A 24,704-nucleotide genomic window follows, 5' to 3' on the forward strand; every position below is an offset into this window, starting at 1 on the left:
TTCACAAGAGCTCCTTTTGATAATTCACCGGTATTATATTGATTCAAAATCCAAGAGTTAAGTTCAGCTGAGTACATCAAAGTGTTTATATAGTCGTTTAATACAAAAACAGACTGGTCTAGCATATAGTTTCAAAGCCTAACCACGGCTATTACATAAATTGTTTTGAGAAAGAGATGGAGTGGCCTGCGGCCACAATTTTCAGATTTAGACAAAACAGACCAAAAACCACTATTGGCCGTATGCTAGCGACAAACTAACTATTCTAACTACATACTAAAGAAAGAGTAGCACAGCCTTCAAAGTAACCTCCATAATTTTCCCCACAATCATGAGGGACCCTATTCACACAACCAGCCAAATTAGTACTTACTGATAGGTTAAGTGCCAAAGAATTTGTATTTCTTTCAATCATGTTTATTACCAATTCTTTCACAATAAGTTAATAACTATAGCAACTTAGAGGACAAACGGGTGTAATACAAGATAGACTAGGCATGAAATTAAACTAATTTGTATGAAAACATGAGACACATTATTCACCCATCAATAAGAGCAAGTCATTTGGGCGTCTTGATTTGGCTATTTCATAGGGCTCATAAAATCCTAGCTAGGACCACTTAAATGAAGCTTCAAAAATTGGTAAAATTTTCACATCTGTTAGCAAAGTGTGAAGATCAACGACTGAAGATTTGATTAGATCCTAAATTAGTTCAAGTTTTGCTATCCAGAATTTTCTCCGAGGGTGAAATGTACATTCTTGTTAAAAGGAGTGAACACAAATATAATATAAAAGTTTTCTTATATTTAGTAGGCATGCACTATTTATAGTAATGGTCCAACAAATAATCTTCAGAGTAATTATAACGATCGTATCAAGAAAAATCAGACCAATCATGTAACTTAAAAAATGTGCCCTATGATATTTCTATTTCTGACTAATGCATTCTCAACACAAATTAATAGAATATGTAATATGATAAAATAATGATTCATGTAATCAAAAAGATCCAGTTGACTGAAAAGTTATTACTCCAAAGGATTGTGTATGTCGTTCCCGTCCTCCAAATTTAAATGGTTTTTACAGTCAAAATCAAAGTCATGATCATGATGCAGATCAACATAGAAAACTCATCATTATGGGAACATTATGCTCCACTTCAGCAACTGCTCTATAATGTAGTCTGTAATTATAGGCATTCATTATATCAACAAAATGTCATTGCAACTATTTAGATAAACATGTTCACAGTCATTGCATGTCATCCCTGTGCTTAATTAATTAATGTTTCACTAGCTTTGGGAAAAATCCCTTCCAGTACATCTACTATTATCTTGATATTCTTCATCTATTAGAATAGCATACTAGTGAGGCTGAACTTTAAGATTGTGACAACCAGTTAAACATTAATTGCAACCTGCAACTACTATGATTAGTAAATTAATTTTCTTTGGACCTTAATGCATCATTGTGGATTTACACAATGAATCATTCTTAAAAAAAAAAATCAGAAAGTATCATAACAGAATACCAATTTCTTAGAGGTTATTGTGTCATTTAAATTATTGCAACTGAAATTCACCAAAGCACTTAAATTTTTGTATTTACACTTTTTCACTTTTTTATAATTTAATGATCCTAATCACTTCTTCCTAGGAAATAAATTACTCATAAGAAAATGAGAAAACCTTACAAAGAGGGTCCATGGGAGTTATGTCGATAAGCTTCACATTGATTTCATTTTCATTCCCCATAATATCGAGATAACTAACCGACCTGTACCACATTAAAAGGAAATAAGATCATATAGTTTTCCTCTACATGAATGCTTTTTAACAACCATCTTGCCAATAATTTGGTACCACCACTTGTGTAGCATAACTAACTACAAAAAGAGATGGGATTGATTTCTTTTCAAACCTTATGTTAAATTCAAATATAGCTGATGTATCATGCTTCTTTGATAACAGTTGTAGATCATCAACCCTTGCATTCAAAATGCCTCCTGAAGAGCTTAGAATATTGGTGACAGGATGACTTGCTCGCTTTACTGTATCTTTTTCTGAATATATCATGTCACTCAGCTCTTTTCTAGCAAGATCTACCTGTCAACATATTAGGACATCACTATACTAGATCACCCATAATAATATTATAGTACCATAAACAAATTAATGTGAAAATTTTGAAATAAATAACATGAATCCAAATATATTGTTCTACTTTACATTTATTCAATACTTTCAGCAACACAATCAAGATGTTAACAGAACTGTTATTTTTTACATCCTATCAAAGAAATGTCAGTGATGAGCAATAGTGCAACACCTTAACAAAACACATTAATAGAAATATAGAAACAACTAAAGAAACTATTAAATCTGCATGCACTCTAAAATTAGCTGGGTAGTGTTCTCGCCTAGATGCGCACCTTGCATTACTGATGCAGGAGCATCAAGGTCCACAAGCAATCTTGCATTAACTAAAAACATTTCCTTCTTTAGCTTGGTTGTTTTCTTCTTTATTTTTTGCTTGCAGTAGCTAGTGATCAAAATTTTGAAGAATTTTAGTTGGTTCATGGCCAAGTATTCACTTCATCTTGCAGAAGGGTCAAATGGATGTCTACATTTTCATGTTTGGTGAAGTTTTGATCAAAATTCAGCAAGCTATGAGGTTGCGAAATTTAAGCCTATGTTTGGATTTGTACGACTTTTCGTCTATCCAAGATAGCTTCAAACTCTTGCTAAGTCCCTTTAGGCTTCAAATCTCCGTTAAGTGTTCTTGCAAAGTAGCAAAACTTCAGACTATAACCGGATGTTTAGGTCTTCCAACCCTTCTCGGTTGCCCTTGATAAACCACTAAGTCCTTGAGAATTCCAAACCACCCATTGGCTGCTAGGTTGTGTTGACGTGTATAAAATCACGGAACTTACGACTTCATCCGGCCAACGCAAAATAGAAATACTAAGAAGCCTATCCTCTTTGAGATAAGGAAATCCCTAATGCTGTATTAATTATCAATGGGGATTACCTCAATATTTTGATTGTCAGGTCTTGACAGCAGAATAGCTTAGCGGTTTGATGTGTTTTGCTGGAAACACAAAGGGGACTTAAGGTTAGACGGAATTGGTTTCGAATGAGTTCCCTAAAGTTCAATAGTCCTATATCATCTGATTTTGCTTGGACTGATACTATCTCAGCTTGACTGTATGGCTTCTTTTGATAAAAAAGGGGAAAAGGGAAGGGAAAAGAGATAGAGAATATCTAATTAATTTATCTAAGATAACATATTCAGGAAAATAGACGGAAACCTCAAAAAACCAGATTTAACATTATCAGCTAATAAAGCACAATGTTGTAAAATCTAGTGCAATCTTCAAAGGGAGTTGAATTTTCATGCTACTAAACATAAATGCAGAACTTGACATCCATTCATTTGATGTTTAACAACCGAACTAAACACATAAATGGGTTCAGACTAACCATGCAGGGGGAAATGGCAATCAGCCAATCCTTAATGGTATGAACACCAAGGTTTCTATCAAATATTATCCCAAAAATAGTATCTGAAAGCAAAATGCATAACAAGAATATTAAATGGTGAAGAAGGAGACCATGCACTCACAAAGAAATGAGACAGCTTTAATTTCCATTCATTCTACATGAATTTCGCCAGAGTTTCAGCAACAATCTTAGACTTCTTACCAAAAAAAGGGAAAACCAACCCCTTTAAATAGAGTTTCAAAACTTAGATGAATGGCCAAGATTAAAACAAAACAAGTGGCCTGTAATGTCCCTACTAGTTAGAGATTACTATCCTGCAAAACAAATTGTTAGAATACAACATATATATATATATATATATATATATAAGCCATTTTCTTAATTTGCAATCTATCTTTAATACTAAATTAACATAATCATAATTTCATCTAATAAAAAGGATACGAATGCCATACGAAAGTATGTCCTTAAGCGGCCTTGAAGCTTGCCCTCTTGGAACCCCTTAGTTCCAAGATGTCCTTAGGCAGCCGTGAAGCTCGCCCTCTTGGAACCCCTTCCAAGGCCTTCCAGGAAATCGAAGACGAGTTCGAATCCTGTCTTGGGTGTAACCTCTTACACCCAAGCCATCCAAGGAAGACCCTTGTCTATTCCTTGCCTTGGGTGATGCCTTCATCATCAACGTCCTCAGAGGGGATCGCCCTGACCTTTGAGTCCTGTCTTGGGTATAACCTCTTACTCCCAAGCCAGCCAAGGAAGACCCTTGCCTTTCCTTGTCTTGGGTGATGCCTCCATCATCCAAGTCCTCAAAGGGGATTGACCCAATCCTTCTCTTCTTGGTTGAGTTTTAATCAACCAAGCCATATGTTTGCATAACATTTTCAGTTCATAAACTATCCTTTGTGTTAACATGAATTCTTAATGTATTCTTTAATTAATATATATATATATGATTTTCCATCCTTTACATATGCAATATATTTCTTAAAATACCTTGTATTCATAATCCTTTAATATGCAAACTTATGTATACAACATTTACAAGATTATATCTTATCCCTATTTTTATGACTAGTGAATACTATACATTAAGATGTGTATAAATATTCACTAGACCACCATTAACATTACCTATCAATGGACTTTACCCATTACCCATTGCTCATGAACTAATAATAACTAATATTAATGAGCCTTTACCCTTAATACCACCTATTAATATTAGTAATAAGAACCTATCATATACTATACCTAGTATTTAATAGAGGAATTCTTACCTTGAAGTCTGATTACCTTCTTCCTTTTTCCTGCAGTCCACTCCCTACCTTCTCCATTGTATATATATATTTATTATATAGTATAAGTGATAAAGAATCAATGTACATATCATGACAGTAGTTGGTTATGGCTGAACCCATTTATCATATTGATATTAACAATGTCACTAATAACATTATATTGTGTTGTGTTATTAACATTATTTTATGTTACTTGCATTTTATTACATTCCAGTATTGTATTACATTGATAATATCTTACCATATTAGCAATATTATATCAGATTTGATTAACCGTATGAGATTTAGATTTTATTAACATCATTATGTTATTTTGCCATCTTTATATTATATTACATTAACAATATCACTATGTTAATATGTGACTGAATTAATGTATTGTATTACATTAACAGTGTTAACAGTTATTATATTATATTAGCAGCACCATAATATATTAACAACATTGTGTTATACTGACCGTATCATATTGTATTGATCATATTAAATTGTATTATTAATATTAAGTGTAATAACCAAATTAGATTGTATTAACAATACCATCGTATGATATTGTTAACAGCCTTTATATACATACCGTAATGTTTTCCCGGACAGTATGTCTCCAGACCCCATAGTCTTCCCCCCGTATTCCTCTTCTCTTATTCTCCCGTGGTGACCTCTACCTTATACCCCGTGAAGGGTTACATCCCTCCACGGGTCCCTTCCGCACAAACTATAGTGTATTAATATTTTAATTTAATAATAATACTTTTTTCTTTATTATTTAATACATTAAATACCTTAACCTTTTAATCATTCATTTAATAATACTTTTCTTTATTATTTTATATATTAAATATATTAACATTTTAATCGTTCATTTAATAATATTTTCTTCTTTATTATTAGATATATTAAATACATTAACTTATTTATTTATTTATATTATTATAGTTTTATTGTTTATTTTTATTTGAATATTTCAAGATTAGTAATAGATATTACTTAAATAATACATTTAATAAATAAATAAATTTCAAATAGAAATTCGTTATTATTATTATATTAATTAATAATAATAATTACTTCCTTAGGATATATATAACGATCAAGGAGGGGACATGACATGGCCCAGATTCATCAATACAACATAGCACCCATGCCCATAAATAGGAGGCAAAATATCAACAACCACCAAAGGAGAAATAATAACTACCCAAAAAGGCAATTAATAACTACCAAAAAGCACTCAAAAAAGTGCTTATGCACGGAGCTCAAGATTTGCAACTGTTTTGGCAGTTAGAAATGAACTTTATGGCCAAAAAGTTCTTTTTAAGAATTTAAAAGAATTTTGCACTTTATGAAAGCACTTTCTCCTTTTCTGCAGTAGACCCTTTTTCAAGAAATTCATCCTCAGCGTGCAAATACTCTTTCCAGAGGTCCCGACCTGCCGCACGTTCTGCCCGAACATGGTCTTGAAATCTAATGCATAGCTGGAACAACACCATGAATTGAGGCATAGGAGGATGGTGTATTTTATATTGCATGCCCTCCAAATGACGATCTACATGCTTTAACCCATCCTTCCAGTCGGACCGATGAGCTTCAAAACACAAAATGTCTGAATGCAATCCACTGGCAAACTCCAAGGTCCTCCGTGGAGTAGGTGACCTTATCCGTTCTCAATCTATCCTCCCAGTCCGGCTGCACTCTGTCATCGGACAAACTATTCTTCCAGCCCAAAACCATAGATCGGAGGATCTTTCCGCCAAGATCCCTCATGTTCTTCAAAATTTCCTCCCATTCCTCTTGCTCTTTATTAATGGTATCTTTTGTTTCATTCTTCATGGTGGCGGTCCAGTACCATTCTTTAAAGACGCCGATGTCATAGGGATCCAGGATAGTGAACAATGTGGGAATTTGCGCGTGGGTCCAGAAAAGAGCCCTCATGAGGGGAAGAGTTGTACCAACCACCTGATGAACCCTGAGACATTCCCTCTTTACCTCGAACAATTTGACCAGAATGGTCTCTCAGTGATGGGCCATTACCTTTACATCTGTAATTGATCAGCTCTCCATTTTTCTTAATGTCTCGAATCCATTCCTTGACAGCCTTGGCGGTATCTCGTACTCCTTCAAACTCTGTTGTAGTCCTTTGCGCCAATGTTGATGGAGGAACATGGGATTCAGGGGCGTGTTGCAATGGTTTTAGCAAGTGATAAATATACCCCTCAGCCTACTCAGCACGAACTCGGCACATGTTTCTCTCAGCAGTTATTTCGTCGAGTTGCCTGAGCATATTTTGCACAGAGTCCTTGAACTCCTCCCTTTCTTGTTCTTTGGTGGCTCGCCCTATCGGGACAGTTGTAGTGCTATAATCGGCCAACACAATTTGATCTACTGCCTTATCGACAGGGGGGGGTAGCGATATGGATGGTGCAGTTCCTCTGCTCATCCTTGGTGATCCGACAGTAGGTCTTAGGCTTTTTCTTCCCTTTGGACTTTGTTTCCCCTATGTGAGAGAAAATATCCTCCAAGTTGATAGGTGGCTTGGTGGCTGCCTTCCGCTATGCACGAGCAACTAACCAGTCTTGAGGTATGGTCTGCCCAGATGTTATGGCCAAATTCCCACTCTGCTCCTTAGAGGTTTCAGCTAGTTCACTACATATTTGCAATTGATCTGTCATAGGAGCAGATGCAGTACCCAGCCCTTTACTTATAGCTGAGTTCTCCCCTACCTTACTAAACAACAGTTGGGTATCCCCATGTGATGGTTGCTCCTCAATTCTGTTGGGCTCGTGGGTCTCATCCGCCTTTCGTTCTCCTTCGACGGTGGTGTCATCTTTGTCGGCACTAGTCAGTTGTAATTCATGCCGACTCCCTTGGGTGAGTTCATGCATATCAGTCTCTCGATTAGACGGAATTTCTCCTTCCTCAACTTGATTTCCAGGTTCACTAGAACCAATGATCCTTACCTCTGCATTTCGCTCATTTTGTGCCGGAGGATTATTAGCCTCGAATGCATCAACATCGCTCTAGGAGGGCAGAGCAGGTATATAGTCAAGTTCAACTACATCATCCTCGGAACTGGGGTCCTTGGATGATGAAGTGACTTCTGGCCTTCTAATAGGGATCTTTTCCCTTCTAGTCCTTTTTGACGTCCGAGTCCCTCAATTAGCCCTGGCTTTCTTCCTCTTTTCGGGTTTCTCAACCTCTTCCTTTCGTGTACTTGAGGTCCCCTCATCTTCCGAAGACTGGGAATCGAGACTGCCCATCATATGGTATGTGAATTGAATTCCTACATGGGTCAGTCTCTCAATCTGCTGGTGTAACCAATGATCGGTGTACCTCCCTGGAGCTGCCATAACTGCCTCAAAATCAATAATCGGATCCTGAGACCAATCAATGCCTGGCAAGAGGTACTTTATTGCCTCAAACTCTTGAACCTGCAAGCAATTGCCAGAATCTGTCACTTGATACGGGACCCGACGGTATTCATAAAGTCACATCTGCTGCACACTTAAACTTGAATATTCACGCCGTCGGACCTCATAGTCATCAAAACAATTCTTCCAATAGTCCTCAATTGATTCCTTTTCTCTATACCGCCTGCCATAGGCTCTTTTTGCCAAATTGTCATGATCAAAACATTTCCTTGGGAAATGTTACTATAGGCCATAAGATGCTAACTCGGCAAGTGACTCATCGGCCTGCACTGAATTCTTGAAATGCACATCGAGGTTACCCAAAATCATAGGGAAGGTGAATCCGGACTACTTCTTATCTCTGAGTAAGCTGCCCGCTGGATGTGCTTGCCTTGCAACTTCCATAAGAATTACGTTGTCTGTTGGATAGCGTGGAAGTCGGAATGGAACTCCCTCAAAGCCGGCTATCCGGATATAGGAGAACCTAGGGAATTGAATAAACCAGGCACTGTACTTTTGTACCAAAATGGTAGCCTGCTCTGAGAGCCTTATGTGCAATCCCCCCTGCATCAACCTGACTAGGCACATTGTGAAGGCGTCATTGACACGCTCATATTGACCAATTGCATAAGCAAGGTTTTTCTTTTCCCTCTAAGCTATATCATAGTAATGCAGTTGAGGATAGCAATTGTACACCTTTACCTGATAGGGCCCGTTCCAGATTTCACCCTTCTTGATTAATCCTGTCAATGGCTGGAGTCAAGCAAACATATAAACTAGGTAAGAGGTCATGGTGAAGCACTTCTTTTCTTCAAGTTCGACCAGTTGTGTATGAATATTATCACTGATGATCTGAGCCCAACCGAACTTGGATTTCCCGGCAAAGACCTGCTCCGTAAAGTAGAACATCCACTCTTCAAAAAAGTTAGATTGAGGGAGTCCCATAACCAAGCTAAGCAAGGTGACCATATCACCATGCTCATTGTGAAAGTCACTTTCTTTTTCCCGATTCTAATACTCGGAGGCCTTCTCTCCTTATACCATTCTTCGTTTATCAATGTCCTGCATTTAGAAGGATTCATGTCATCTGCAACTTGTGCTTCATCTATGGTTGTCGCAATGGGGTTATCCGGGAATGGGATGTCAAATGCATCGCCAATGGCCTCAGGTGTGAAGTCAACTAGCACCATATTTTCTAGAGCTACTAATCTAGTCTCTGGCTGATAATGTCGGGCAGCCTCAACTACTAGCTCATAATTTTGCACTGATGGGGGAAATCCTGCTGCCTGGGCGATACCACTTTCCATCATCCGCCTAGGCTTGCCACAGGCGTTAGGAGAATATACCCAGTCTCTAAAGTACTGAATGTCTATGTGGCCCAAGTCAGTATCGCCTATGTTTTCCCATATGCTCTGGACTTTTGACTCCCTCGGTCCTGTTCTCTGGTACAGGTACTTCATCTTCTCGCCTTTGCGAGGAATGTCTGATTTAGAAACCCGAGATGTTCTAGTTGCACCAAGCGTCTTTGAGGATTCTACCGCAGATTTAGGCATTTATCCTGCACAGCCGGACGCGGATTACAAGACGAGATGAAGGAAACAAACGTGTTAGTCAAAATAGAGGATGATCTTAGCACGTTAGGATCAACGGGAAAACTGAAATTTGAAGAAAGTACGATGCTTCAGCAAAACAGCCTGATTAATTTGGAAATGAAATGTTATTAAGCTCTTCATTTAAAATTTGATACTTGGCTGCAGTTCAAGGCTTGGGTGTTCAATGATTGCTAAATTTGCATTCAAAGTCTTAAGTTCAGTTTTCAAAAAATGAGGTTCAAAATTTCCTGTCTGAATTTTGCCATGCTATTACGCTATGCTTAATGCGACCAAATTTGCATAAATAATGATTTGAAAGAGAGAATTGCATCATACCTAGCGAATTGCCTAATTGATGAACAAACTTCGGGGGCTTAGGTGCTTTTGCAAAGTTTTGCGCCCTACTTTTCTTTCTCACGCGATATTGGATTGCAAGAATTTTCATAAAAACAAGAGAGTCTAGCACTCTACCTCCTTCGTGATTGGTATTCTCGGACTAAACGACATTCTGGAAATACTCTAAAGTTAAACTTTTATACCACTATGGCGATAATCGGGGCAAAGGGCCACTTTGCAAAACGCTTCTTCTACTTCGCGATTTTTGCCTCTGGTAATTTGCGGGCCAACCAAGAAGGAATGCATACATTCGTGGTCCTTAAGCTGGGAGATTTTTGAGAGGTTAAGGGGACAAATGCAAACTTATGAAATGCCCTACCTACACCCGGTGCAATTCTCTACTTGCCCAATTTCGGGTTTAGACAACCTTTTTGCAAACTCCACGATTTTAAACTTCACACCACTCTGGCAGTTTTCGGTTATAAGGCGGCTTCCAAAGTCTTTTGAAACTTAGGCACTTTACCTTCTGCTCCCGAAATTCGCACTTCTTCCGAAATTCGGCTTACAAGGTGTTTTTGTAAACCTTCTCTCTTAAGCGTTTCATCTTTTCAGCCCACCAGGCGATTTTAGAAAGGTTTATTGTTTCTAACGTTCTTATGACTTTTGCACTTCTTGCGAAATTCGGCCTAAAAGGCCCTTTTGAAAACTTTTATCAAGTCTAATGTTTTTACCTCTATGCCCCGAAAATCGGCCCAAATGGCACTTTTGCAAACTTCTTTTAAGTTTTGTGTTTTAACTGTATGTGGCGAAAATCGGCCTAAAAGGCCTTTTTGAAAACTTGTTTTAAGTTTGCGCTTTAACGCATTTGCCCAATTTCGGGTTTAGACAACCTTTTGCAAACTTTATGAAAAAAAAAGACGCCTTTCATATTTACGAGGTGGAGGACTGTTTTGCAAGCCTTGTGATTTTTTTACTTCTCAAAAAAGGTCTCTTGAAAAGTTCTCAAGTCTAACTTTAACTCTTTTCTTAGGCGATTTTTGACCTAAAGACAACTTTTGAAAAGGTTCCAAACTTGGACGTTTTCTTCTTATTTGCCAAATTTCAGGCCAAAAAGGCGTTTTGAAAAGTTTCTTGAGTTTGGCGTTTTTGCTTCATTTGGCGAATTTCGGTCCAAATGGCACTTTTGCAAACTTTTTATTTGACTTGCCTTTTCAGCCTATAAGGCCTTTTTGAAAACTTTTTCAAGTTTGACGTTTTACCCTCTTCGCCCCGAAGTTCGGCCTAAATGCGACTTTTGCAAGGTTAATTTTCTTTTGCGCTTTGTTCTTGTGTTTGGCAAATTTCGGGCCAAAGGTATGTTTTGAAAAGGTTTAACTTATGACGTTTAAACCCTAGCCCCCGAAATTCGGCCCGAAAGGCCCCTTTGAAAACTCTTTCAAGTTTGACGTTTTCCTCCAATTTGGCGAAATTCGGCCTAAAAGGCCATTTCGCAAGGTTTTGGAACTTAGGCGTTTTATTTCATCTAGCAGATTCCCAGGCTTACGCTATAACCAGATCTCCCTTGGATTGATTTTGGGCATTCAAAATGTGAGACTCTCCATGCAGGATGAAGGCTGAAAACCAAAGAGGGGGACCCTGTCGACGACACGGAGTGTGTGCAACGCACAAAAGGTTGTTTTGCACTATGGAACTTTCCACATGAATAGACCAAATCTCAATGCCCTTAGTATTCATGCATATCCCTATAGGCCTCATTCCTCCACTTTCCCTTCGAAGAGAATCCTACAAAACTTTTGTATGATATCGAATATTATCCAAGTACCTCTCAAACACTTGCCAAATCCTAAGGACACTCATTCTTTCCCAATGTCCCAAACCACTTTGTTTTCCCTCCAAATCCATAAGGATCCAATTTCCCTGCATGTTTGGTAAATCAAAGAACTTCCTAGAAAAAAGGTATGTATCCAATTCCAGCTCAAATCCCCACACCATATAGTTCCCCTTGGAGTTCCATTTTATCCTGACACTCTATATCTTTTTCTTTATCTTCAAAAGTTTATTTTGTTTGGACTTTCCATGTGATGATAGACTTATCCCAATAGGTCTTGGATTTCCACGAAGTCCTAAAGGGTCTTGTTTTATCGCATAGTCAAAGAAGAGCAAGACTTCTTGGAAACGATGAAACATCTGAACCCCCTCAAACTTATGCAATATCTTCAAAGTTAGGATTTATCCACTACACAACAAAAGTGACATGAAGAATGGTTATATCAGCCTGGGAATTGGGATAAAAAGCACCAATGTATGTTTGACACATCATCCTTCACGTCAAAACTTGGGGTGGCCGATTCTTCTCTAATTGGATTGCCATAAATGTGGTTCTTGACTCATTTGGAAAGATCTTTTTTTGAGGGCAGTCTTTTGCAAGGTTAGAAATTTTGCACAAAGTCAAGGAGATTCAATGAAAGGGATTGAAAAAGCTAGAAAAGCTAGCTAGTTCAATGTATTGAAGTTTGTATGGCGGCTTGAGAAGCAAGACATGTGTGAAGGCATGTCTCAAAAATTAATTGTAGAAACATTTTGATGGTCTGTACTCCATCTATAATGACTTTTGTTGATTATTAGTAAAGGAAAATTTTCAATATTGTGTTTGGAAATGTTTAAATGTTGCTTGGTTTAGTAGTTTAGTAAAACCCCTAAACCTGGCACTAAACCAATTACATACAATAACACATACATAGTCCTGGTGAAAGGATATTCAAATTTTAAAGCTTCAATGAATTTTCAAAGATGGTGCCAAAGGTATGGGGTGGTGCAGCATGTCAATGTCCTAAAGGTGGGTCAATTTTGTGACAGAATTTCCTTAGTGTGAATCAAATGATCACTTCTTCCCAATGATTTATATAAAAGATGGAAAATAATTCGGAATGCAGAAGCTCAAGACATGGCTGGTCTCTGTTGGTATATCTGATAAATTTTAATACAGGAAAAAATAATATACATGACAACGCATACCAAACATGGCAGTAAAATAAATCTTTATTTGCACATGCAACTATTACAAAGAAGAAGACTAGAGATGGTGAGCCAAGGATTACAATTCACCCGACTATACCGTACTACCTTCCTTGGAACTAAACAACATATTTAAAGGATCCGACAGCTGCCGAGAGGTACGCAACCGTCAACCAACCGACACATTAACTACATGAGAGTGACAACCCACTTAATACAAACAATTAATACATTGGCAGATAACAAATATTATCAAACATAAGAATAGGCATTTTATGCCGACTACATCATCCGCCCCAAAAGAAAAAGTTGTCTTCCAGATGGCAAGTAAACATCAAGTAATATAAGGAAAGACTAATGACAAGAGTGTAGGCAATGACTTGTACTGAACAACCCCAACTTGAAATGTACCTGCCAAATCAAATGGCAGTTTGGGGACAATGGCCCCAACGGGGTCAAGGGGCAGCGCCCCTTGCGGGGTCTGGGGGCAGAGCCCCCAGTGGGGTCAAGGGGCAATGCCCCTCGTGGGGTCTCGGGGAAGAACCCAGAGCGCGCTCCTTGTCGCGATGGGCAGCGCCCTTGCCACCAACACCAAATTTAGACCTTCAAAACCACACAGAACTCCACGACGTGCATCAATTTTCTGATTTTTTAAGACGTCAAAAGCAATTCTGATGAAGCCAAAAAATGACGATTTGCTAGTGTTTAACAAACATATGATGTCAACTTTCTGATCAAGTCGTACTCTCCACCTTAGAATTGATAGGCGTACTAAAAGTTGACATACGAAGTTTGCATAAGATAACTAAGAAGTTGTATGGTGCAAATTAGACAATGTACGGATTGCCCTTGAAGATGTACGATATGCCACAACCAAGGAAGACATACCTGTACATTGCCAAACCATGAGCTAGGAAGATGTTCTCATACGATGTGGAAAAGCTTTTCTATGACTTGTACAACTCGTACTCGTACGATTGAATAAGGTTGTCATACGGCCAAGCAGTGACGTATGGTGACTTCAAATTGCCAACACCACCATACATCTTGAAGAGGACAACGACGACGTGCATGCTGAATGGAAATGCTCTATCGTATGGGGTGAAATAAAAGTCATATAGGAAATCGTCATACGTGAGAACATGCCAAGAAATGTCGTACAGGTATAGTAATGTGCCATATTGTTGGAACCTCAATGTGTTGGCGTACTATTCTTAGGTGTCCTAAGGGAAGGACAACCTGTCGTACGTAGTGAGGAGAAGATGATCGTATGGTAGGGGCAACATGGTGCTGAACGGAAAAAATGGAAGACTGTCATACGGTATAAGATGGATACCACACACAAGCAGTCCAATGCCACTATATGGTGCAAAATTTGAATTGACATTTTCGTGTCGTATGCAGTGAAAACAACTATGGAGTCTGTATTGGATAATATATCCCAAGCCGTACTGTACAGATTGGAGGTTGTACAGACAAAACACGAGGTTCCCTTGACACTGAAACTACCATACGGGGAAGAACCTACAGTACACAATGTGCATTATTTTTCTCACTCTCCAACTCCCCTTTCAATTTGATAATTTTCTCCAACTCCATTATTTTTTGCTTTCCATTTCCCATCCCTCCTCATTTCTTTTTCCTTTTCCTATAAATTTCCAATGAAGTTGATTTCCCTTGACACTTATTTAAATGCTCCACATCAAATGTTTTGCTCTTCCTACTCTGAGATGTATCATTCACAAACTTATGTACTTTCCTCGATTGCTCTTCACTAAGAGTTGTGGCTTCAAGAAAATTGCATGTTGGCGAAAATACCTTGTAGTCCTCCATTTGCCGGTGGAATAGTCCATTCAAGGAACTCATCTCATCGTCAGAGCAGTCTTCCAACTTGAGCACCCTTTCATCATTGGGTTCCATGTCTTTCCTCCCTTCATTCATGCCTAACGATCCACCCTCAGCCTCTGAGTCAAAGAATGCCAGTTCTTCACTCACCGCATGGTTCCTCAAGACAATAGTGTGCTTCCTCCAGTCACTCTCAATCGAGAGTGTTCCGCTTCCAATTATGATTTGACTTGGCAGTAATCAACCATCCCCTTCCTAGGACTACATCTTACGCCTTCTTCTACAATGGGATGACTATGAAGTCCAGGAAAAATTGTTGTATCCCAATCATTACTTTTTGTGCCATCAATGTTCCCAACGGCTTGATGTCGTGCTAGTCGACACCTACCGAGTGGGAGGTTGGCGGCCAGAGTGTCGGCTTTCCCAGACATTTCCAAGTGTCCTCCGACAGCACATTAACTCTCGAGCCCCCCGTCGACGATGCTGTTTGCCAACTCTTGGCCCATTATTTCCATCTTGACAACAATCAGCTTCCTCTCGATGCTCACTGTCAGCAACATTGGATCATTGGCCTCATTCCCCTCGGATGGTGGTTTTCTCATCAATTCCTCTTGTGGATTACATTGTTTCTAGATGACTATGTCATCACTCACTGTGTTGGTAATTGCCATCCTCAGTTACGGCATAGTTTGAAGAAGGTATGCCACCATGATGGGTATGGTTGTCTATAGAACCTGCCGAACTATGTTCTTCTCTGACTCCCGCAATAACAGGACATGTGACAAGGGAAGAGCGAAGAAGAAGTATAGTACTCGAACAAGGAGAAACTGAGCAGGAAAGTAGTGATGAGGGGTTTCGTATGGAACCACACACAGTTGTAGAAGATGAAGGGGAAGCAGAGTCGCAACAGCAGGAAGAGGAGGAAGGGGAAAATCAGCACAAAGGGCTACGGGCACAGTGGAAGAGCACATGGATGAAATTTACACCTCCAAAATTATCCTCTTCAGCACACTTGGTACCACAGTATGCTCTTACAGTAGCCAGTCCGGTCGGAGACGTCCGACCAATATGGGTGTTGTTTCGAAAAATCAATGAAGGAGAACCACCGGCACAATGGCGGGTGTCACTACCACAGATCAGCCTAGTTGTACTTGCGTCGGAAGCTACGGACGGTACCAATATGACAGACCAGACAAGGGCAGAGGAGGCCATACCAGGGAAAAACGAGGTCGTCGTACAAGGAATTGGTACTAGTACGGCAGGTTTAGGTACTAGTACGGCGAGCAATAGTATGATACCAGTAGGAACTGTTATGGGAGGCACCAGTACGCCAGGCACTAGTACGGTACCGGCGAAGAAAGATTAGTCAAAGGATGTGTCGATGATGGGAGACAGTTTGGAGAAGTTGGCAGTACTGGAGACACTGACGGATGAAGATATAGATGCCTCGCTGGACGGGTAGCTGGGGCAGTTTGCACTCACACCTCGTCCTTCCCCCTCACCTTCACCACACGCCATGGCCGTGGGACCGAACCAGACACAGGACAGGACTACCCCTACCACGGATCAGGATGAGAGGATCTCTGTTGAGGAGAGGAATAGAGCAACAGGAAGTGGTGAGCAGAGTCCGAAGATCATCAAAGGTGGGGAAAGTAGGCCGGAAGGACTACTGGCAAGACTCCACCTCACTCCACCAGACCCTAGCAATCGAGCAGGCTCGCTCCAGCGGTTCTTCGGGGAGTTGCAAGTGATTTCAAAGGTAGCACGGGGAATGGCACAGTTGACTAGCCAGATGGATGCCGGCAACTCCGCTAACACTGAGAGACTCTGCCACTTTATGACTTCTGGATGTGCAAGCGAGTTTGCACGCCACTTCGAGCAGTAGGGGTGGCCAGACAGTAGTACACCGGAGATGGCACAGGAATGGACGTGCATGCGCTTGGTGGAAGGAGGGGGCACTTTGGGCACCACCTTCCGTAGCATGGAGGGAGCCTTCCAGGATGTGTACCTGCAGATGCGACAGCGCCAGATAGAGCAGGAGGCCTAGCGGCTTTATATAACATAACTGGAGAAAGAAGGAGAGAAGCATGCACGGCTAGCAGTAGCAGAAAAGAATCTGCACTTTGAGCTAGAAACGAAGGTGACTACTTATGAGGCCCGTTGCAACATGCAAAAGAAGGAGGTGCACGTACTAGCAGCAAAAGTGGCCAAGCTTACCTTGCAGATAGAGCAAAAGGACAAAAACCTGTTGGAGGCCGCACACATGGTGAAGAAGGCACGGGAGCGGCAGCTAACGGCAGAGAAGAACCTCAGACTACACACAGGGCAACCCTCTTCTTCAACCACTACAAGGACGCCTCCTCCCCCTTCTCCATCTTAGTCCTTTGTTTTGTATTCCAGCTCCTATTGTCTTAGTCATCTGGAAGACGACTACTTTTTGGGGGGGTTGGTGTTAGGGGTCAATAACACATGCTAGTTGTAGTTGGGACGGGTGTTTATGTTTATGTTATGTTGAGTCGTCGAGAGGTTCCCGTGGGGTAGTTGGTAGTTAGTGACGGTTGGCAATTTGGTCAACCGTCGAGTCTATATATGATTTGGATGGAACCTCGGCAAGGGGGGTATTGACTGACATATTCTTGAGAATTAAATAAAGATATCATTCTTCTGGTATAGTTGGTTGTTGTTGTACTTATGCTTTGATATATGAATGTTTTGTTACATGAATAGTTGGTACCTGTGGAAACTACTTGTTTTATCCATGAGTTTACCAACCTCACATTAAGGACTAAACAGTCTTCAATTGCAAAGGACTTCCATTGCAAAGGTCAAAAGTTGCAAAGGTGCCTTCAAAATCCGCCCAAGCTTTGCAAGTTGCAAAGGTGCCTTCAAAATTTCGCCTAAACCAAAAGTTGCAAAGGTGTCTTGAAAATCTGCCTAAGTGATGAGTTGCAAAGGTGTCCTAAAAAACCACCATGATAGCAAGTTGCAAAGGTGCCTCCAAAAGCCGCCTCCAACAAATGTTGCAAAGGTGTCTTGAAGATCCACCTAAGTAATGAGTTGCAAAGGTGTCTTGAAAATCTGCTCAAATGAATGAGTTGCAAAGGTCCCTTGAAAAGCCGCCTCTAGCAAAAGCTGTAAAGGTGCCCTAAAAGGCTGATCACATCAAAAAGTTGCAAAGGTGCTACAATATGCCGCCTCCAACCAAGGTTGCAAAGGTGTTATCAAAAGCCGCCATAATGAATGAGTTGCAAAGGTCCCTTACAAATCCGCCTCCAAGCAAATCTTGCAAAGGTCCCTATTAAATCCGCAATGATGATGGATTGCAAACCTATCTTCAAAAGCCGCTTTCAATCAAATTGCAAAGGTACTTCAAAATGCCGCCTAGATCAAATAGTGCAAAGGTCGGCTAATAACCCAAGTGTGAGTGCTCACCAAATAAAGAACAAATTAAAATGTTTGTTTTTCTAAGATGCAAGTCAGCCTATGAGGAGTAGAAACAAACAGACACATCTCTAGCCCTCAACACCTATATAGGAAAGTAATCTTGTTTATTTCAAAAGCATCATTCAAAGCAATCAATAACATTCTGCTATGTGAATTCAAGATGCCAATGAACTACATCTAAGACCAATTTAATTTTGCATCTCAGAACCAACGATTTTGAAGGGCAAATTCTATCAACATTAGCGATTTTAACACAAGATTTTGATCATTTCATTGATCAAAACACATTTCCAAGCAAGACATGATTGATTTGAAGAGTTTTATTTTGACTTAGGAACATTTTCAGTCTACTTTGAGAGCAAAATTGTGTGAAAAATCACATTGCGTCAGACCTATAGCAAGCACAAAATCAGACATAAAAGTGGAAGGTAAATGAAGTTAATATGTATTTTATGTGTTTGACACACTTTTGTTTGCTTTGCAGGTGATTAAGGAATCGCGGACAAGTCAACATCAAGATCAAACTCAAGTCATGCAAAGTAGAGATCAAAGTCAAGGCCCTGAAGCATGGAAGAGACAACTTATTTTACGACGAAATGTTTAACAATCTTGAATTCCCTCCGAGTATCCAAGAATCAAAGTCAGTGCACCATACATCAAGTGTATCATGAATAAGGGAGGATCAAATAAGGTCATCACATAGTCTACATCAAACATGATCAAGGAAACAGATAGTTTCAAAAGAGTTAATCAAAGTTTGTTAGATCATAACAATGCTTTTTATCATCATCATATTGAGCAAACTGAATAATGTTGAGTATCAAGAGATATTACTCAATACTCATTCATGATGATGAATCAAGTCTACAAGTGCAAATTGAGGTGGCATCCTCGTCTCCATTCCACCAATCAGAGGAATTCCACACCAGTATGTCCAGATGCAATGCACCTGACTCGTCTTATGGAGACACAAACTTTGAGCTACCTACCCTAATTTTCTATTGGTTCACATTCAATATTGAACATAACTGTAATTTTCTTATTGGTTAGAGGATTTTGTTGTAACAAACCCTAATTAGGGTTTTCCATCATGTAATCTTGGCCATTGATTGGGAATCAATCTAAGCCATCGTATTGTATTAAGAGCACTATAAAAGGCTCAAATCTCTCATTTGTAAAAGGGTGAATGGTGAATAGAGAGTAATAGCAAGACAATAAGAGTAGAAGAATAGATAGATTAGATAGCAGCTAGAGTAGAATAGGAGAAGGTAGAAATTGTCGCCAAAATTGTAAATAAACTTCCTTTTCACTGACGTTATGGTGGAATGTGTTGTTTCTTTACAAGTGCATGGTTTCTTGTTGGATCTTCATGTTAGATAATGTTGATTAGTTGAATGATAGAGCGGTGTGCATGATTCATGATGAAAATCTTAATACATACCACTAGCAGTTTGTTGATTGAATCCGCCTTGTGTGGTCAACTGGAATACTTGAATGAGCCTAAGTTCATTTTTACCCTGCTTGGTATTACAGATTTTCACTACAATCTCGTTGTCATCCCTCGGGAGGTTGAACTCTTCTTCGAACGCCTTCTTTAGATTAGTCCATCCCACCTTGCACTTGGCGTCAAGGTCTGTGTACCTGTCAATGGCAATTACTCTAAGGGTGGCAGGAAATGCCTTTAGCCAGTAGTAGTCTTGGTCATCTAGGCCATTCGCCTCCCATATCGTTATACATGTTTTGCAATGTCGTACGAGATCCTCCGATCCATCCCCTGTAAATTTAGGGAGTTTTTGCTTCTCCTAGGTGTTCATCATTGTTTTCACTCAGAAGGTACCGGAGAAATCTTCAGCTCAATTCCTCAATGAGGGACAAGTTCCCGCAAATTATATTCTCGCCTGCTTATTCCCTTGTGTGTCGGACCTGGGGGATTGTTTCAACCGCTACGTTCTAATGCTTTCCTTGCACCCTCCGCCACGCACGTGTCCTCTACACGTCCACCTCCAACATCCCCAACACTTCGGGTACTTCCAAGTGTGTCGGACGTGGGTGGACTGTTCCGAGCACCGCGTTCTAGTGCTTTCCTTACACTCTTGGCCACCTGCACGTCCTGTACATGTCCACCTCCGGCATCCCAACACTCTGGATATTTCCAGGCTCTAACTCGTCCCTATGCTTCCTCCGCCCGAGGGTCGGCGAATCACCTAATCACTTGGTCTTGACCACTCTGTGGCCTCTTCTCACCTTTATTGGGGTCTACGGACATGAATCGCTCGAGGCTGACCCAATTCCTTTTAAGGCAACGACGCCAAAATGTTTGCTGGTATATCTGATAAATTAAATACAGGAAATAATAATGTACATGACAATGCATACTAGACACAGTAGTAAAATATATCTTTGTTCACACACGCAGCTATTACAAAGAAGAAGACCAGAGATGGTCGGCCAAGGATTACAATTCACCCAACTATACCATACTACCTTCCTTGGCAGTACACAACATATTTAAAGGACCCGACGGTTGTGTTGACGTGACTAAAGTCGGATAACCAACTCTCTTCGGCCAACGCAGAATAGAATGTTCTTGCTGAGTGTTCTATCCTCTCTTGTATAAGGAATCCAAAATGTTGTTTTAGTTGATCAGAGGGGACAACCTCAAGGTTCCAAATGTCAGGTCATGACTACGGGATAGCTCAACGGTTTGATGTGTTTTGTTGGGAACACAAGGGGCCTTACGTTTACAACAAGTTGGTCCGCATCTAACAATGCTGGGATTCTCAGACTAGGAAATAAAATCAAAAGGGAAGGGTTTAGGGATGCTAAGTGCAATGATAGGAATTACTAGTGTTGCCGGTAGACAAATTTCGATAAACCAGTTCGTGTTTCGCCAGACACCTTCACAACTCGACAAGCACGGTGGAAGCTCCAAAGGTTAAATGGATTTTCAGACCGGAGATACTCATCTAGGCACCCAATTCTGGCGCAGCCTAAAACGAATACATATGATTGAACTAAGCACGGGTAAGGTTCAGACTAACCATGCACGGTGGCGTACAATCAGCAAGCCCCCAATGGTATGAACCTGAAATGCATCAAATGGCCTCATACTTCAATATTAAAATCATTGAACTCTAACTAACCAACTGAAGGGAAACCATGCAAACAGAAGAAAACAAAGACAACAAACACCATATTCAATGTTCATATATTTGCTTCAGCTGCCATTACAACAATTTTTGCAGCAGTTCTATGCTAATCCTAATTTGAAAAACTGCATCTAACTCCTAAAACACTAAGTACTGAAATCTAACATGTTCTAACCCTTTACAATGAGACGCATCCAGCCTTTTATAGATTTTACAAATTGAATCAAAGACCAAGATGAACTACATCCAAGGGCCCTGATCTGCCTTCTAGAAACCTGGCAGCTTTAACCCATGCCTATTAACTCCTAAGTTATCCTCCCAACCACTTTCTCAACCACCTGCAACTGTTTGGCATCAATTCGGTCAATTGGTAGTTGGAAATAACTAACCTATGTCCCCCTTTACTTTAAATTCATTAAACGGGGCCCACAGGTAGTCATGTATATTAAACAATTTCAATTTTTACAAACTGTCTTTCTGGAATTAATTCCAGCTGTGCATTTCTGAGAATGCATATTTGTAGCATTCTGTGTGCTCTTTTCTCTTCAATCTTGCTGGGACTTCAACTTGTCGCTTAGTGGTGGTGCGCTTCTCCGTGCTTCATTTTACGCTCTGCGGTGCGCTCTTCATTGGCCGCGCCTGGGACTGTCGTTTTGATCCTAAGCTTATGCATCCTTTCTCTTTAGGCTTTGATTGCGATCAGGTCTCCGATTTGAGCTTCAGGTCGACATCGATCTGCAAACAACCAATCTCGACTCGCAAAATGAAATAAATTATTTCAACAAATATTAAATTTAGCTTTTAAATGTCCTTTGTTGAAGAGAACTCGGCCCCTTTAGGCGTTTTGTGAAAAGTTGCCCATCATTTCAAAACCCCCCTCTATTTTCATTTGCACTCACTTAGGCGACTAAGGGCGAAATTCGGCCCTCTGAAATAAAATGCAAGACTTTGTTTTCTTTTTCGCCCTTTCACCTTTGATTAGTGAAACTCAAATCTTTTCTCTATATTGCACGACTTATCCTCTTTAAGTGTTTTGTTTTAACTTCGAGCTTTTCAATTGAAAAGGTGTGATTTTTGACTTGTTCTCTTTCATGAAATTCGCGAACTCCACATGTTTTGTGTGATTTTGTCTTTTAGTTTCAAATGCCTAACTCGCATTGCTATAAAATTTGGCCTTTTTAATTGTTTTGGGCGATTTTTATTTTTTTTATTATTATTTTAGACGCCCCCCTCTTGTTTAATGAAACTCGGTCTTTTTGCACAAAATGTGCAATTTTGGTCCGTGCTAACTTTAACGCCTATTTCATGTTTAATGAAAATTTGCCCCTCTAGCTTGGAATTCGCTATTTTTCAACAAAGTGTGCGAGTTTCAAGGAAATAGGCGAACTTGTTTATTTCGCACAAAATAAGAGAAAGGGTCGAGTTTTCTTTTAAATGTCTCTCTCTTTGTTTGCAAACCCGGCCCAAAGGTGACTTCGGGTTTTTTGAAGGTTTTGAGCAATTTTTGAATTCTTTGCAAAACCAATAATAATGCCGAACTTTGCTTATAGAATTCGCCCTTTTACATATGCTAAAATCGGGCTTTGAAATGAAAATGAGCGAATTTTATTTGGCTTGCAAAAACGACCAAAGTGAAATTGGGGCTTTTTAATAGAGATGTGCGATCATTGTGTTTTGCGAATTCCTTTTTTTACTTCATATCGCTCCCCTACTTGTCAATGAAAATCACTAACTTAGGTTTAGATGATACTCGGTCTCCAAAGGAAAACTACGTGATATCTAACTTGACTCAATACTTTCGCCCTTTGAAGAACATTGTGTGATTTATGGCTTTTGCATGCCCTTTGATAAAAAAGGAATTTCGGGTATTTTTGTTGAAGTGGGCGAAGTTTGCCTTTGAATCACTCTCTGAAATTTGTGGTTGAAACTCGGCATTGCGCAATTCCATTTTAAGCAACTTGGTTTTAAATGTTTCTTCATGCCAAACTCGGGATTACAGAGGCGATTACGCAAATTCGCCCTAGCTTTCTAGTAAAACCTCGGGCCTCTTCAACACATTGTGTGGTCCTTTCTCAGAAGGCCTGGGAGATTTTCGACTTTTGAAGACTATTTGAAGAACTCTGGAGGTAATGGTCTGAAGAGTCTGGATACTTCTCGGGCAGACTAAAAAAACGAACAGGGTCCCTTGTGAAGCAGGGTATGTGTGCAATGAGCACAACAAGCTGCCGAGAGGTACACAACCATCAACCAACCGACACATTAACTACCCAAGAGTGACAACCCACTTAATACAAACAATTAATACATTGGCAGATAACAAATATTATCAAACATAACAATAGGCATTTTATGCAGACTACAACTGGATTTGAATATGTAAAATGTTTGTAGTATCACAAGATCAGAAACCTCTCTCCTATGTTCAAAGTCAAGGCTTTGTTATTTCAAAAGCCCATAGAGACTTTGAGGTGTTACAAGGCTTACTAATAACTTTTTAGATATTGTGTAATGTAGAGTTATTGAAATGAAACAATTTTTCTCTATCATTCCCAATGCTTTATAGAAGAAAATTGATTAGTGTTACCCAATATTAAACTTTTCTTGTGCTTTCTAGATATCATGACACCGTGACCTAAACCCCTCATGCCAATTAAATGCTTGAAACAAATTAATTATCTTTTCCAATCATGGCCCTAGAGGCCACTACATGGTTTAGTTCATCAAATCAAGGAAACAATCGAATTTGAAGATCTATAAGGGATGGTATAGAATCCTTTCATAGGGGTGTTCCTGGCATTAACAACAATATTATGGAAAATTTTCATGTCCAAATGCCTTACCGATTCAAAGATTTTAAAGTTTCCATTTTTTGCAAAGTAGTTTACAAACCAGTCAAAACATGGACCTTGGATACTTGAAGCAAAATTAATTGATGGGTTTTACTCTAGAGTTGTTATTCATCTTCTAGCTAAATTTTCATGGAAACATAAGTCTCTAGTCAAGAGTTATCAAATTTCCAAATTCCCACTGGAGTCATCATTATTAAGTTCTAAGCGTTAATCAGGGCTTTAAATGCTCCAAAAATCTTTTTTCAGTTTCAAAAAAAAAATTGTTTTC

The 24,704-nt window shown here is 39.6% G+C and overlaps 1 protein-coding gene across 8 annotated transcripts in view; it reads right to left on the minus strand.

Moving 5' to 3' along the window:
* LOC131027668 (uncharacterized) overlaps positions 1-24,704 on the minus strand; it is a 279,605-nt gene that overhangs the window by 104,870 nt on the left and 150,031 nt on the right. For all 8 annotated transcript variants that reach the window (XM_059209613.1, XM_057957741.2, XM_057957746.2 and 5 more), the window contains 2 exons: positions 1,922-2,106; positions 1,695-1,777 (listed from right to left, as the gene is read on the minus strand). In XM_059209613.1, coding sequence (XP_059065596.1) covers positions 1,695-1,777; positions 1,922-2,106 — 268 coding nt within the window. The remainder of the gene's footprint in view (positions 1-1,694; positions 1,778-1,921; positions 2,107-24,704) is intronic.

Source organism: Cryptomeria japonica, chromosome 8 (genome assembly GCF_030272615.1).
Source record: "Cryptomeria japonica chromosome 8, Sugi_1.0, whole genome shotgun sequence".
Lineage (NCBI taxonomy): Eukaryota > Viridiplantae > Streptophyta > Pinopsida > Cupressales > Cupressaceae > Cryptomeria > Cryptomeria japonica.